General features: G+C 45.3%; 2 protein-coding genes across 2 annotated transcripts in view; both read left to right on the top strand.

The window, feature by feature from the left end:
* Positions 1–3,895: 3,895 nt before the first annotated feature.
* Positions 3,896–4,717, top strand: LOC311297433 (putative nuclease HARBI1; the record flags this gene model as incomplete). Its single annotated transcript, XM_084419681.1, has 1 exon — positions 3,896–4,717. The coding sequence occupies one exon, from the start codon at positions 3,896–3,898 to the stop codon at positions 4,715–4,717; it is 822 nt and encodes a 273-aa protein (XP_084275807.1).
* A 7,947-nt stretch (positions 4,718–12,664) lies between these two features.
* The window catches only part of igsf10 (immunoglobulin superfamily, member 10), a 52,562-nt gene continuing 47,634 nt past the window's right edge, over positions 12,665–17,592 (top strand). Inside the window, exons 1-3 of the mRNA XM_084419027.1 lie at positions 12,665–12,824; positions 13,481–13,749; positions 13,874–14,003. Of these exons, the coding sequence (XP_084275153.1) occupies positions 13,547–13,749; positions 13,874–14,003 (333 nt within the window). The 5' untranslated portion in view covers positions 12,665–12,824; positions 13,481–13,546. The remainder of the gene's footprint in view (positions 12,825–13,480; positions 13,750–13,873; positions 14,004–17,592) is intronic.

Raw genomic sequence — 17,592 nt, 5'->3', positions numbered from 1 at the left:
GCAGGTATTAATAAAATTATGCGTAATAGGCCTACCTGCAATCCCGCGCTGAGAGGAGGCGGGTCTGTCAAACTCGCTGTCGTTGAGATGAGAGAATGAGAACGCGCAGCTGGTATCGTATTGGTGTATAGGCCAAAATGAGTATTGACAGATATTTCAGTATTGATATGTATCAAAATATAGATATTTTGACACTACTACTATGTAGTTTGTTGTTCCAAACTTTCAGTCCAGCCATTACTCTGAGTTCCTCGCCTCCTTCATGATCAGCTCTTCAAAACCTGCTGCGACTGCGGCGGCTTTCATTCAGTCCAAATATCAGGGGTTTTATTGGTCCGTTTACGATCGAATATTTTTATTGGCTACCGAAATGCCATTCAAAGATTTGAATATCAATTCAAATTGTACTCAGTAACGAAATGTGATTTTACAAGTAGCGAAGTAGATTACTTAGCTTAATATGTACTTGAGTACAAGTAAAATTACAGATTAAAAAATATACTCAAAAAAGTACAAGTACCCAAAAAAACGACTTAATTACAGTAACGTGAGTAGTTGTAATTCGTTACTTCCACCTCTGGGAAGATGCACAGTGTATTTTCTGTTGCAACAAATCACCGCCATGAACAAACGTTATTTAAATTTATTAGAAAAAAATGGCAGCAGCTGCACATTCTTTTCACCTGAGAAGATGTGGATGTCAGTACTTGTACTACATGTTGTACAAAATGTTGTATTACCTCAGTAGACAGGTGTAGTAAACAGGATAACAAATGTTTAGTGATTTTTAAACATTTAGAACAATACTTTGCTTGTAATTCTTTATTAAATAAAAAAATATATATAAAAAAATTATACTATTAACAAATTAATTCAGTACTTAAATGAAAAGAAGAGCTATAGAGCATTTAAAATCCAATGAATGGAGGCAATTCATTGGTGGCATCTGGTGATCCGATGAAGTAAAAAATCTGGTAAAACACTACCAGAGGGTCAATGGAAGCTGATAACCACATTTAGCAATGAGTCACGTTCAGTTTAGTTTTGAATAGGGTGCAGGGAAAATAAGGAGAGGTTCATTAGACTGAGACAGGAACATTCAGATCTGATAGCAGAATTCATCTCATTTTTAAATGTTGTGGAAATATGTTATATTTAGCATTTTCTAGCCAGGGTTCTAAATTAACTTTTTTGATCACCAGCCAAATCAGAATTTCCACTAACCTGCGTTTGGCCAGCACTGGAAACTGGTCAGCCGCATAGCCTGCAGGACACCACTGTTCACATCACTAAATCAAGCAGTGATGCACTGGCACAGATAATCGATTAGCTCTTTCTTTGCCTTGTCATGCTGGGGTGCGTTTCCCGTACAACGATGCAACTCGCTGGTTTAACCATCGTAGTACGATGCATCTTTAAAGAAATCAACTAGCTAGTCACTACTGTTTCCCGAAACCATGGTACCTGTGTCGCAGATCCATAGTTTGAACCACATTGGTTGGAGCTGTCGTTATGACGTTCTTCTTCTTCTTCTTCGTTCTAATGGCGGACTGGTGCTATGGGCACATATCGCCACCTGCTGTAAATTTGGTTCTTTTCTCTTTTTGACTGCGCTTTCTTAGTGACGATGTGGAGTAATTATGTTAACAACTCAACATTCATTCTTTGCGCAATAAAATATATACATATATAAACACAATGTTGTCTTCTCTGATCCCAAATTCTATAACTATTAATTTCACAATTTCATATTTATTAATTTCTTATTGAATATTGATAGATCAGCACAATTAAAATGAAAATAAATGATGGGTTTTAAAAACACTGTGATTGTTATACTATTGTGTACACCTGTTGCATATTTTGCTTAAGATCATTAACCTTCCTATTTAAGTCCCCTTGCCATACAGTATGTGTTCATATGACCTGTCTGAAAATGACGTGAAAACCACAATTTTCAAAAAATGAAGTTACAGTTCTTTTGGAGGAGGTGGAGAGTAAAAAAATACAGCTATTTTCAAAGCTGAAAAATTGTGTTACAAATGCTGATAAAAAAAAATCCTGGCCAGAAATCACCCAAAAAATAAATGCTGCTGGCTATGGTTATGAGCGAAGCCCAGAAGAAGTTAGAAAAAAGTGGACTGATTTCGCAAGTGTGACCAAACGGAGGGCTGCAGCACGTAGAAGGGAAGCAAAAAAGACTGGTGGGAGTATCAACTCCGTTCCTCCTCTGACTGCAGAGGAAGAGATAGTTTTGGCCATCCTGGGGCCTGAGGCCTTGGAAGGGATCCCTGGAGGCATAGATGCATGTGCGTCAACCAGGCCTTTGAATTCAAAGCTGAGCCCTGGAACATCAGGCCCCCTCCACCCTGGCCCTACCTGCCCCTGGAACATCAGAACCCCTTCCACCTGCCCCTGGAACATCAGCAATGAGTCCTGGTCTTGGGCTATTGCTCCCTTCTTCTGACTCCCCTCAGTCTGAGGCCTCCTCATGTGCTGGGCAACGTCGTTCTGGCATTCCAGAAACCCAGCCATTAATCTCCCGCCAAAGGAGAAACAGGGGACGTTGTGGCTGCAGTGAGAAGCTGCTTCAGTCGGAGAAGAAGATATCTGAACTCCAGGGAATCAGGAGAGAACTGAGAGCCCTGAAGGAGCAGCAAGACCAACATCATCAGGAGGTTATGGCCTATAGGAGGGCTAAATTGGAACTCCTGCAACAACAAGCCAGCAAGCCCTCTTTAACCATGTTTCTACCAACCGACAGTAAGTGAAAATTGTGTTATTTACTCAGTATGGAAAGTCAAATCATGTGTGGATGACAGCCATGTAATCTTTTTTTCTTTTTTTTTTCAGATCCACAGATGTAACCCTCTTTTTTTTTTTTTTTTTTTTTTTTTTGCTACATTGTTGGCCATCATGCCTCCCTTCTGGCAAATGGGGCTCTGGTGAAGCTATGTGATGCATGACATTCAATTTGTTTTTCAGTGAGTTAAAAACCTTTTGAGTTAAAAACCTTCACCAGTTGAACTGAAATACAAATAAAAAAATGTATGGCCAAATATACTCTTTTGTAATATGTATTTCAAGTGCTTTTCTAATACACTGGGCATTCAGTTTAATATGAGAAAAAGAGCATACTATTGTGACTTGACTCAAAGTAGTATATTAATGCCATATAAAAATGCAGGCATTACTGAGTGAAGCTGAAGCATGTTTACCATGCCATGTCATCCTTTATTAAATACCTGAATAATGTGACCAAGCCTGATAATGAAACATATGGAATGGAACTTTTATTTTGAAGTGGTGAGCCACCATCACATAAACCATAAAGTAAATTAAAATTTTGTTAATTCACAACATTAATATCATCAATGACAATATAAGCCAAACATAACACAAAACACTCTTAAGTGCTTTCTTAAGAGAAGAATGAAAAATATGAAATAACAGAATGACAACAGCCTATTTTAGATGGTAGAAGATGGGAATAATTAATTGTAGTAATTAAATTAATTTAGAATGATTATTAGCTAAGGTGTTTCTATTAACTGAAAAGCAGGTGTACTAATGCCTCTCCTAATAAAACAGTGTGTATGTGTGTTTCAAGTGCTCAATAATGGCAGCTTTACAAAGATTCTTACAGCTGGAGCACAGAAGGCGACTGAGAAGTCAATCAGTTTATATAAATGCCCACATAAGGACAAATTTTACCCCTCTTGACTCACTATCTGATGATGCAATTTTAAGAAAATTCCGTCTTCCAAGGACCAAGATCCTTGAATTATTTCAGATAGTGAAACCACACCTTCAGAGGGCAACAAGAAGAAACTACGCCTTAAGTCCAGAGGTGCAGTTGTTAGCTACACTGCGTTATTTTGCTGTTGGAAGTTTTATGGAGGTGGTGTGTGATGGCCTGGGGCTCAGCAAGTCTTCAGTCAGCAAAACTGTGACAACAGTAACACCTTTGCTATTACAGCTGATGAAGAGCATCCTGGTTTTCCCCAAAACTCCTGAGGAAATACAGCTGGCCAATCAACAATTCTATGATATTGACAACATTCCCAGAGTGATTGGCATCATTGATGGCACCCTAATCCCAGTATTAAGCCCTAAGGTAAATGAGCCCTTGTACATTTGCAGGAAGGGCTATCCAGTCATTAATGTCCAAGTAGTGTGTGATCACCAGGGAATGTTCACTGACATTGTGGTAAAATGGCCTGGAAGCACACATGACTCTTTTGCATGGGCCAATTCTGCAATTTCCCAGATGGCTGAAGAAGGTGGCTTTGGTGATAGCTGGCTCCTGGGAGACAGTGGATATCCTCTTCGCCCCTACCTCTTGACACCTGTGCAGCATCCAGCCACCATTGCAGAGGAAATGTTTAATCAGGCCCATGGAAGGACACGCTCTATAGTGGAGAGGACTATAGGACTGTGGAAACAACGTTTTCGCTGCATCAGCAAGTCCAGTGGTGGCCTGAAGCTAAACCCCACCAAAAGCTGTTCTGTTATTGTGGTTACTGCAATTCTCCACAACATTGCAGTCAGGGAAAATGTCCAGCTTCCTGAGGAGGAAGTTGGTGCTGTTGGAGCCGATGGTGAGGAAGATGCTGTTTCTGATGATGATGATCCTTTGAACCCACATCAAGGCAGAATGCATCCTGCAGGAGCAGAAGTCAGAGAACTTTTAATTCAGAATATGTTTGGATGGTAGGCTAATATTTTACAGTTTGGATACTGTGTTTTCTATTATTTGTTTAATTTAATCTGACATAACTTGTGTTAATAAATAATGTTGTTTATTTGCCTATGTTTCCCCCCAGCAGACTTCACATAAATACTTTTGCAAACAATAAATATGTAGGCCTATTTGTTTCTTATAACGCCATGAGAATATTATATTCTACTACACAAAACTGCTTATTTATAAAATTGTACTTCATTCTTTTACTATATATAAAAAATACTGTGGTTTGAGTATGTAATATTTTAAATAGCCTATGTTATCGTATGTAAATTAGCCTACGTTTCCATATGTTGCGTATGTGTAGGCTACAGTAGGCTACAGATACAATTTAATATTTAAGGGTAAACCCCTAAAATAATTTTTGTAAAATATTGTTATATGACTATTTGTCTTTGGGAATTTAACAAAGCTACTCACTTGCACACTCACCGTTCCTTTTCGTGGTCACTCCGAGTTACGTCGGATGACGACGATTGGGGTTTCGCTTAGAAGCCTATCACCTTCGAGTATATAAAACGAGCCAATGGCAATGAAATGCCATGGGTCTGCGGAATTTGCATAGCGTAACTCCGCCCGCCGCAGGGGGTATATAAGGAAGTACGCTGCACAATGCAGACATGCTTTCGCTTCGGAGCCGAGAACTTCTCCACTCCTGCAAGCCAAAGATTCTGAGTTAGTCTTCTCTTACCTTCGAGACGAGCGAGCTCTCCGGTGTTGGGTGGTGGTGGCGCAATGGATAAGACACATGCCTTTGGTGTGAGAGACCCGGGTTCGAATCCACTGTGAGACACCAATGTGTCCCTGAGCAAGACACTTAACCCCTAGTTGCTCCAGAGGCGTGCGACCTCTGACATATATAGCAATTGTAAGTCGCTTTGGATAAAAGCGTCAGCTAAATGAATAAATGTAATGTAATGGTGTGACGGCGATTTCAGCGAGTGCACACTTCCCTGCTGATCTTGTCAGTGATCTGACAGTTAGTGTGATTTCTCCCTGTTCGCTTCAACATCCGCGGAGTTTTCCTCTCACAAAAAGAGCATTGCATGTGGCACGTCTTTTTAAAGATGTCTCGCCCGTGCACTTCTGGTTGTGGTCGCGATGTATTTTCTCCTGATGGGCACAATCTCTGCTTAGCGTGTTTGGGCGTTGATCACGCTGAAGCAGCGTTTGTGGATGATTCATGTTCTCATTGCGGGAACATGACCATCTCCATGCTGCGGTCGAGACTCAATGAGCTCATCAGAGCGAGAGTCCCCTCATCCACACCCCGATCTACGGTCTCCCCGAGAGGCTGTACTTCGGCTGGTGGCCAGGGTGACCTGAGGGTATCTGTGTGGGACAAACCGCCGATACGTCCACGGTCCACACACCCCTCTTCAGCATTGGTACCCGCGAGCGTGCAAACCGAAACCGCCGGTCCCTCTACGGAGGCCCCGCGCGTTTCATTTGGCGTTCCACAGGAGGATGCAATGTCGATCACTGCATCACAGGGTGGGCATGAGTCCTCGGGAAGTGAGGATTCGGCTGTGTTGCCGCCCTCGGGCGTGCCAGCATTGCCCGAGTCTGATCCCGAGCTGACTGCCATGCTTTCCCGGGCAGCCGCGGCCATTGGGCTCGAGTGGTCCCCGCCGCCCGATCCAGTGCGCTCGCGGCTGGATGATTGGTTTTTGGGAGCGGCCGCTGACATTCGTCGCCGCCCAACCCCAATACCATTCTTCCCGGAAGTGCATGAGGAAGTCACGCGGTCCTGGAAGGCTCCCATGTCTTCCCGCGATCGTTCGTCGGCTTTCTCCGCCTTTCCTCCCCTCGATAGAGCTGATGCTTGTGGGTACACTGGGATTCCCACGGTTGAACGTTCTGTCGCGATGCAGCTGTGTCCGGCAGGCGCTTCATCACGTGGTGATCCTAAGCACCCGTCCAAAGCCTGTGGATTCTCGTCCACTCTCGTGGTGAAGTCTTACAGTGCGGCGGGACAGGCAGCTGTCTCTTTGCATGCCATGGCCATTCTGCAGGTCTACCAGGCCCGGATGCTTCGTGACATGCACGAGGGCAGGACAGACCCAGGGCTCGTTGATGAGCTGCGCGCCGCCACCGACCTCGCTCTCCGAGCGACGAAGGTGACCGCGCGCTCCCTGGGTTTGGTGATGTCCACAGCTGTGGTCCAGGAGAGACATCTCTGACTGAACCTGGCTGATATGTGTGAGCCCGAGCGGACTCGTCTGCTTGATGCTCCCATATCCCAGGCCGGCCTTTTCGGCGGTGCGGTCGAGGATTTTGCCCAACAGTTCTCGACCGCCCAGAAGCAGACTGAGGCTATCAAGTACATTCTGCCCCGACGCTCCGCTGCTCAGCCGTCGGCACAGAATCCTCAGCCTGCTCGCCGCCGAGGGCGCCCTCCCGCACGGCCCCAGCAGCAACCTTCACCCGGGCCGCGTTGTGGAGAGAGCCGCAGGCAGGCGCCACAGCCCTCTCCAGCCCCGCCGCCCACTAAACGCCAGGCCGAGCGGCGCTCCCGAGACGGGCTGCTCAGGGTTGGCTTCAATTCTGTCCCAGGAGCTGGTAGCAGGGCCACTCCTTCCCCCGGTGGAGGGCCGGGGGAGAATCTTTTGTTCTCCACTCCCCGCTGCTCGTCCAACGACGAGCAGTACTTTGATGTGGTTGAAGACAGAATTGAATTCCCCAATCCTGAGCCGACAGAGTCCGAGGGACGCAGTGCGCGCCACCCTCGGGTCCCGCCACTGCCGCCCTCCTCTGTCCCAGAGGGGGATGACAGCACGCGCCGCCCACGGGCCACGCTCCTCTCATCCCCCTCTGTCGCCAGACCCCTGCCAGAGCACGCCCCCGTGGGACGCGCGCCCTCCCCTGGCCTCCTCTGGCAGGACGCGGTTAATGACCGCTATGCCACCCTCGCCGGTGCCGGCCATTCCGCCTCGCTGCCCCACCGACGGTACGTCTGTGGTTCGTATGACCCCGCTGGTGCACTTTCTGGAGGCCTGGCTAGAGCTTCCCAGACTGTCCCGCTGGGTCGCGAGAACCATCAGGCTCGGCTACGCGATTCAGTTCGCGAGATCTCCTCCCCGCTTCAGGGGAGTCCGCTTCACTATGATCGGTGGCAATGCCCCTGTCATGAGAGCGGAGGTCGCCACCCTACTGGCGAAGGGTGCGATCGAGATTGTCCCTCCAGCCGAAATGAAGTCCGGCTTCTACAGCCCTTACTTCATTGTACCCAAGAAGTCCGGTGGGTTACGGCCAATCCTCGACCTGCGCGTCTTGAACCGCTCCCTTCACAGGCTGCCGTTCAAGATGCTAACGGCCAAACACATCCTCCAGTGTGTGCGGCCGCAGGATTGGTTTGCAGCGATCGACCTGAAGGACGCCTACTTCCATGTCTCCATTTTACCTCGACACAGACCGTTTCTACGGTTTGCTTTCGAGGGGCAGGCATACCAGTACGCGGTTCTCCCTTTCGGGCTAGCCCTGTCTCCTCGCGTCTTTACGAAGGTCGTCGAGGCAGCCCTTGTTCCCCTCCGGGAACACGGGGTTCGCATCCTGAACTATCTCGACGACTGGCTGATCCTAGCTCACTCTCGAGACCAGGTTTGCGAACACAGGGACCTAGTGCTCCGGCACCTAGCTCGTCTGGGCCTTCGGGTCAACTGGGAGAAGAGCAAACTCTGCCCCGTGCAGAGGATCTCTTTTCTCGGTATGGAGATCGACTCGGTCGCCATGTGCGCGCAGCTTACGAGCGAGCGCGCGCAGTCACTGCTGACTTGTCTTCGTCAGTTCGAGGGCAAGAGTGCGGTTCCACTGAAACTTTTTCAGAGGCTCCTGGGGCATATGGCATCCGCAGCCGCAGTAACGCCGCTGGGATTGCTTCATATGAGACCGCTTCAGCTTTGGCTTCACGATCGAGTCCCGAGGTGGGCATGGCAACACGGCACGCTCCAAGTCCCAGTGACTCCAGCCTGCCGTCAGACCTTCACCCCGTGGGCGAACCTCAGTTTTCTACGGGCCGGAGTGCCCTTAGAACGAGTTTCCCGGCATGTTGTTGTATCAACAGATGCCTCCAACACGGGCTGGGGCGCCATGTGCAATGGTCATGCTGCCGCGGGCTCCTGGACAGGACCCCAGCGCCTTTGGCATGTCAATTGCCTCGAGTTGCTGGCTGTACGTCTCGCCCTGCACCGCTTCCATGCGCTGCTCAGGGGTCAGCACGTACTAGTCCGATCAGACAATACCGCAACACTAGCGTACATCAACCATCAAGGTGGTCTACGCTCCCGCCGTATGTCGCAACTCGCTCGCCACCTCCTCATATGGAGTCAGAAGCATCTGAGGTCGCTTCGAGCCATTTATATCCCGGGACACCTGAACCAGGCGGCCGACGAGCTGTCTCGAGTTCGGCCTCTCGCTGGAGAATGGCGACTCCATCCCCGGACGGTTCAGCTGATTTGGGATCAGTTCGGGGACGCACAGGTAGACCTGTTTGCCTCCCACGACTCGTCCCATTGCGACCTGTTTTATTCCCTGACCGAGGGCACGCTCGGCACGGATGCACTGGCGCACAGCTGGCCGTGGGGCCTACGCAAGTATGCGTTTCCCCCAGTGAGCCTTCTTGCGCAGACCTTGCGCAAGATCAGGGAGGACGAGGAGCAGGTCATTTTGGTTGCCCCGTATTGGCCCAACCGGACCTGGTTCTCCGAACTAGTACTCCTCGCGACAGCACCTCCCTGGCCAATTCCTCTGAGGAAGGACCTCCTTTCTCAGGGACGGGGCACCTTATGGCACCCTCGTCCCGATCTTTGGAACCTCCACGTGTGGCTCCTGGACGGGACGGGGCAGGTTTGAGTACCCTACCACCTGCGGTGGTGGCTACCATCACTTCCGCTAGAGCATCGTCCACGAGACATGCCTATGCGTTGAAGTGGAACCTCTTCGTCAACTGGTGTTCTTCTAAACATCAAGAACCCACGAAATGCCCGATCAGTGTCGTGCTTTCCTTCCTGCAAGAAGGGTTGGAGCGAAGGCTGTCTCCCTCCACCCTGAAAGTGTATGTTGCCGCACATCACGAAGCAGTTGATGGTAAGTCTCTGGGAAAGCACGACCTGATCGTCAGGTTCCTGAGGGGAGCGAGGAGACTAAATCCTCCTCGTCCTCCCCTCGTTCCCTCTTGGGACCTCTCAGTGGTTCTAACTGCCCTGCAGAGTGCTCCATTTGAGCCTTTGCAATCAGTGGAGCTTAAGTTCCTGTCAATGAAGACAGCGCTCCTGGTTGCATTGGCCTCCATCAAGAGGGTAGGGGACCTGCAGGCATTTTCGGTTGACGAAGCGTGCCTGGAATTCGGGCCGGCTGACTCTCACGTGATCCTGAGACCCCGGCTTGGATATATGCCCAAGGTTCCTACCACCCCCTTTCGAGACCAGGTGGTGAACCTGCAAGCGCTGCCCTTGGAGGAGGCAGACCCAGCCTTGGCACTGCTCTGTCCAGTACGCGCCCTCCGTGCTTACGTAGACAGAACGCGGTGTTTCAGGACCTCAGACCAGCTCTTTGTCTGTCATGGTGGGAAGCTGAAGGGAAAGGCTCTCTCAAAGCAAAGGTTATCTCACTGGATAGTGGATACCATTGCTTTGGCATACCAGCAGCAAGGTCGCCCGTGCCCCCTTGGTGTGAAAGCCCACTCCACACGTAGTGTGGCTTCCTCTTGGGCTCTAGCGCATGGCGCCTCGCTAACAGACATTTGTAGAGCTGCAGGCTGGGCGACACCCAACACATTCGCGAGATTCTATAATCTCCGCGTAGAGCCAGTTTCTTCTCATGTACTCGCTTCAACCAGCCGGTGCTAGATTCTGCTCAGGTGTCTTCGCTTGCTCGCCATTCCTCTCCACGGACGGGATACGTGCGATATTCTCTCAGGTGAGTCTGATAAGCTCTGAGTTCCTCCAGCACTGGTGACGTCAACGCCTGAGTTATGCCAATCTGCCATAACGCAGCTTTTGCGCTTGACTAGGTGCCTCCATGTGCATGGTTCCCCCTCTGGGCGACCCACACATGTGTATTCCACTGTAAGTCTCCTTGTGAGCGTGTGTCTTTCCCTTGGCAAGCCACCTTGCCACCCCTGGGGTTTAAAATTCCACCTGCGGCTGGACACCCCAGTGATTCTCCATATGCATCCCTCTGGGTCATATGTGTATTCTAAGTCCCCCCCATCAATGGCTGGGCATGATTGCATATTTCTCTCTGGAGATATGCTTCCCAGTGTACCTTGGTATCCCTGTGTTAAGTAGGACTCCTTCGTTCGTGCTAGTCTCACAACAGGGAGCTCAGACTTACGCAGGGCACTGGAAGACAGCCGAGGTGGCGTGATTAGACTGGAACCCCAATCGTCGTCATCCGTGCCACTTCCGCTGTACCGCTGAAAAACGCCTGGGGCCAGTCTCGGCTCCTCAGCGAAGGCATGTCTGCATTGTGCAGCGTACTTCCTTATATACCCCCTGCGGCGGGCGGAGTTACGCTATGCAAATTCCGCAGACCCATGGCATTTCATTGCCATTGGCTCGTTTTATATACTCGAAGGTGATAGGCTTCTAAGCGAAACCCCAATCGTCGTCATCCGACATAACGTCTCCGTTCCCACTCAGGGAACGAGGGTTACATCCGTAACCGAGACGTTTCTTCGCACAAACGAAACCAAGACTGCGTCCCAACCGGCATTAATAATCCTTTCGGAGGGCACTTCGAAGGGAGAATAATTGCAATTGTCACTCTATTATATCGTTTCAAATCATTTGTAATGAAGAAATCAAATTGTGTAAAACCTGAGCACCTCGACTTTAAGTCATCCAAATCACTTAAAGTGAATGGTGAACGCTTCGAAAGAAATAGGCTATAGGGTCGATAGCTCTGAATAGAACACATCCCAGCTGCTGCGAAATCAATGACGTCGACACAACAAACTAACAAGGAACTATGCTTCTACCACACAAGTTTGCGATGCTGTTTGCGAACGTTCGTTGGAACGATGGTTTCGGGAAACACCAAATCGTTGAACTATGCTGATAACGACGGAACTTGCGACCATAGTTGGCTAACGATGCTTTCGGGAAACGCACCCCTGGTCGGCATCAGTAGGCTGTAAGGTGTAACTAAAGTAACAGTTTTTCAATAACGGAAGAATATGTAAAAGTATGGTATTTGAGGTAAAAGGCACAATAACTAACATGATAATAAATACTTGACTGACTTTTCCATTTGTTGACATGACATGGTCAGATTCAGATAGTAAATATCATATATTAAGTTGGGAGTCCATCTTTGAGATAATCACCATATTTATAATGAAACCATCATATTTAATCATAATTAATCATATCATAAAATAGCATTTATTGTTACTACTGTAAATCTATATCAAATTATAATGGGATCTCATTCAATGCTTTTTATAATATTTACTTTTTAAAATAATTTTGTTTCTGTATTTAATACATTTAATTTTATTTATAAAATATATTTTAATGACAGTAACAGTATATTTATTGAACAAAAATGAATCCTTTTATCAAGATAAACAGAAATTAGTGCAATCTTTGCTAAAGTGATTGTTTTGAACAAGTATTAAGACATTATTTAAAAAAAAAAAAATCTTAAGGTGTGCCTTATTTAGCCCCGTTGTAGCTAAAACACCTGTAAAAAAAAAAAAAAAAAAAAATTGAATACGGAAAGTTCAGTCATAGGCTATTAACACGGAACACAGGGCCGTATTTTACGGACTTTTCTTCGAGTGAAGACATGAAGTGATGCATCTGTTCACAAATCATTGCTGTGATATGGCAGTTCATATCTGTCCATGAGGATGTTTTCCTTTTACTCCGTGTGAACCTCTCGCACTACCGAGAGGAGGAGGTTTCAACCTCTGTTTGTCTCAGTTTCTCTCTCAACGAAACTGACCTGATCACACTCGATGTTCTAAACCTGAGGGGACAAAGCGAAGGATACGACTGATGGATTATTAATTTCAGCATGCCATGTGGACAGTGTTTCATGCGAATATTGATCTAAATAGTCTGCGTATTAGGTAAGTGTGCTTCATATACTCTTTCTGTGGTATTAATTAATTTATTGCTAATTCGTCGGCATCTCCGCAGTTAAATCGAGATGTTGCTTATGACACGGATTTTCAGGACGCGTCAAATACAAGTTCTGTTTTACTAGAAGTTTGGATGTGGTCATGACATATAGCCCAATTCATATAATAAGGCTTATAATAATATTCGTTAGAACATCTTCTATAATATTTAGCTACAATATCAACATTCAAAACTGTCAAATTTTCCCTGTATTGTAATCATTATGATCACATATCATTGCTTTAACGTGCTCATTGTTTCGGCTGAACATAAATGTAAATTTCTGCCATAAGGACATTACTGTGACAGACGTCCACCTCTGATAACAGATTTCGTAGAAACATAAACTGCTTTGAAATGGTGTATTGTGAATAAATGTGAACTGAATTAATAAACATGAAATATATAATATTTTTATATATTATGAATATTACCTTTTTAATGTTTAATAAACAAACTTGTTTAATGTTTATTACGCACTATAGGCTACTATTATAATTTAAAAAAGGTATGTTTGAAATATCTCAAAGGTATTTTGCATGTAGAACTTTGTTAACGGCAGTGAATAGTACCATAGAAATGATTCATTGTTTTCTTCTGACAGAAAGCTAATGATTAATGGCAGCTTGAGCTGGTCATAAATAGGGAAGAAACACAGCTCTTCTCCAGAATGCGTGGCCCAACAGCACCAGAGTCATGTTTGCTGTGGAGATTCCTGGTGCTGCTGTGTGTTTTGGCCCATATAACACACAGAAGCAGCGGCTGTCCCGAATCCTGTGCCTGTTACGCTCCATCAGAAGTGCACTGCACATTCAGATACCTGAGTCGAATACCCAGGGACATTCAGCCAGCTGTGGAACGGATTAACCTGGGGTAAAACATACCACAGTCAAACTAGCATGAAACTTTCTATAAATGTCATTATTTAATGCTTTATTTAATGCTCCTGCACAGCTTATTTAAGGCCGATTCCGACATTTGTAATTTTGTGTTTCAGATACAACAGTTTATCAACTCTTAAAGTGAACGACCTCTCTGGACTAAAAAACCTGGAACTATTAATGCTGCATAGTAACATTATCAAGATTGTTGAGGACAACACGTTCCATGACCTCACATCTCTGCAGGTAAAATACTGACCTCACTACTTTGGAAGCAACATTATTAAAAGTTTCTGTATTTAAGGTATGCAATTTTTTTCTCCATATTAAAAAAAATGATTATGAGATAGCAACTTCAGTCATATCACTGGTCTAAAAAAAGCTGTTTTATTAAACACAAGGGCTATTCATCCATATCATGTATGTCATGTTGAGATCACATGACCAGGCAAATTCTAATCACTTTATCTCTGTAACACCCCAATTTTCCATTGTGGAATAAATGATCACACACTGTGAACAGGGCATGTGTACGGAGGCATCTGGAAACTGAAAACATTTGCTTTGTGTGATGCTGCATCCACAGCAACAGATGGCAGTATGTCAAGGCTACTATACCAGCAGCTTGAGTAAAATATTACTTAGTGCACTTTTATGAAAATACTTAACCCTTAAAGACCTAGAACATTTTTGGGGAACCTGACTCACCTGTTCTTTTCTTTGTTTTTCTAAACCATTATAGCAGTCAGCATCAAGTGCCATATATCATTTTAAACAAGTGTCAGCTCATTTAAATTTCCAATTTTACAGTTATTTTGTATTAGAATGGTTAATTTACCAGATTTAAGAAAGACGGCAGCAAACAAGTTTTGTTAACCAAGAAAGTTATACTTGGATATTCTAGATTTCCAGATGAAATGTTGTCTACATGTGACAATCCCTAAGCAAGTTATAGCCATTTATTACAACATTATTATAGGTTTATGATTTTCAGTGAAAAGCTGGTGTTTTTTATTTACTGATAATGAAGATGTGTCCAAAAAAATTCAGGAAGTAAAGTAAATAGAAAACATTGTTAGATAATAATAGAACACTGAAGCAAAAGTTACTTTTTTTGTCTTGTGAATTTTGCAACTACTTTCACTTTGTCTCAGTTCAAATTTCCAAAGAAAGATGCTAATTGGTGGTGCAAAAAAACAAAAGCTATGTTTACTGGTTGAGTAGATGATAGTTTCAACCGATCTGGACACACGGGTGGGACTAAGCACCAACAATAGTTCCAGTTTGGCTCAGAGGAACAAACATGGGTTTCTTTGACGAATCAATGCTGATCAAAACTAGATGACGCAATCACATTTACTACAGAGCCTCTGAATGTCCAAACATGAAAAACTCAATACCAGATTCAGCCGTGAATCTCCTCTTTACCAGACTTTTTAAAGCATATAAATTGGATTAGTTATTAAACATGTAAGAATAATAGTTATTTTTAGCCGCGGACGGCTGTATCAGTCTATAAGGGTTAACAGATCAAGTCAAGTCATCTTCATTTATATAGCGCTTTTAACAATGTAGATTGTTCCAAAGCAGCTTTACATTGATAATAGGAAATTAAAGTAACAGAGATTGTTTTGGCTTTATAGCGGCTCTAGAATAAAGTTATTGTCCAGCTAAAGTTAGTTTTGATTAAATCACTTCCGTCGCAACGATCAATAGTTATTAACTTAGGGGCCGCTAACACGACACCGTTTTAACAGAAAACGTAAGTTCTTTCTGCGCAAACTTTAAAAACGCAAACCTGTGAGAACACAGATGGCGTGAACATGTGTATTACAAGTTCAGTCTATAGGTATGCGCGTTTAAATATATAACCGGAATTATCCCGACAACGCTTTATCTGTAGATAGGTAAATGGAGGGGAGGGAGGCCTTCACAGGAGAGAGACTAGTTGACACTTCAGGACTGCGTTGTCGTCGCGTCCAGGCGCAGGTCCTTCATCAGATCTGGATACGGCCTGGATCCGGCGGACTGCAGTAAACCTCGGGATAAACAGAGAGACTAATATTAGCATTGACGCCATTCTTCTTATGATGTAACGAGTACATCAGGATTTATGGGAAGTGTTCCCGGTTCCGGCTGACCCGATCTATGCAGCCTAACGTTGAATTATAGAAGTCTATAATGTGTTATGTGTATGCTAGGTCAAAGAAATGTGTTTTTAGTCTAGCTTTGAACTGACAGAGTGTGTCTGCTTCCCGGACAATGGTAGGAAGACTGTTCCAAAGTTTTGGTGCTAAATAGGAGTAGGATAGATTGCTCCTGTCTGCCTCTTTGCTTCTGCTGCTGTTGCGTTGGTTTGCGTCTGACAGCTTTGTATATCTTTCTGTTTTGAATCATTACTTACTATCATTCCTTGTTGTTTATACTGCTAAATATAGCTTACTCAACATCACACATTAACCTGACATCGCTAGCTTCAATCTAAATCGTTTATGCTAGCACAACACGCTAGTAATTCGCTAGCCTGTTAGCATGCCATCCTTTATTTATTTTTCTCTCGCGCCTTTTACGAGTCCATCAAACAACTTAGGTGAGTAGGCTCAGTCAACAAACATGGTGAGTCATGTCATCTTCTCCTCTTACTGTCACTTGCACTTCATGTAACATGTTTAGCATATCCTTCTCTGTCAGCACAGGATTTACACGTGATAAATGCAGGGAGATAGTCAAGCTGACGGGGAAGATTTCAGATCTAGAGACACGCATCCAAGCTTTAATCAAGGTTAATTGTAAGAGTGCAAGGGCTTTAGATACTTCTTTGGATGCGACTAGCTTAGTGAACTCTGTACATTGTTCGGTTCCGGCTGTAGTAGATCCCGTGCAGCAGGGCAACTGGATGACGGTGAGGCGCTGTAGTCGCTGGACAAAACACCGCTTTTCCATTCCGATTACCATAACAAACAGATTCTCCCCACTCAGTGAAACACCCACTGAGAATCCTATTGAATGTGCCCTAGTTATTAGTGATTCTATTACACGGAGCGTGAAAATAGAGACACCAGCCACCATAGTCACATGTTTGCCGGGAGCGAGAGCGCCTGACATCAAAGCAAATTTAAAAGTGCTGGCTAATGCTAATCGTAAATTCTCTAAGATCATTATTCACGTCGGCACTAATGATGTTAGACTCCGCCAGTCGGAGATCACCAAAATTTATATTAAAGAGGTGTGTGAACTCGCAAGTACAATGTCAGACACTGTAATTTGCTCTGGCCCCGTTCCTGTTCGTTGGAGTGATGAGATACTTAGTAGATTGTCCTCACTCAATGGCTGGTTGTCTAAGTGGTGTCCACAAAATAATATAGAATTCATAGACAATTGGAAATGTTTTTGGGGCAAAACTGATCTGTTGAAAAGAGAAAATCTCCCACAAGTCTCCTCTCCATCTCCCTGTCCTCCTGCTGAAGTCGATGACTGGGGAGACTCAGGTGGTGGAATCAGTGACTACGTTTACATGCAGCCAATAACCCGTTCAAAACCGGAATATTAGCAATAACCCGGTCGCGCACGGCCATGTAAACACCGGCAAAAACCCGGATATGCTCATATCCCGGTTTTTAAAAACCCGGATATGATCCCTGGGGTACCCCTTTTCTAACCCGAATATTTGGTCATGTAAACGCGTATCGGCATATCCCCATCAAAAGGAACATTGATTTGTGTTCTGCGCATGTTCTATTCGCAAGGAATCTTGGTCTTTTGAGTAGAGACGGCGCATAAAAAAACCCGCGTGCAGTATACCGGAAGTAAACAAGGAGTAGAGGTAAACATGGCG

Source organism: Rutilus rutilus (assembly GCF_951802725.1).
Source record: "Rutilus rutilus genome assembly, chromosome: 9".
In the NCBI taxonomy this organism is placed as follows: Eukaryota; Metazoa; Chordata; class Actinopteri; order Cypriniformes; family Leuciscidae; genus Rutilus; species Rutilus rutilus.
This window is presented reverse-complemented; position numbering and strand designations above follow the sequence as displayed.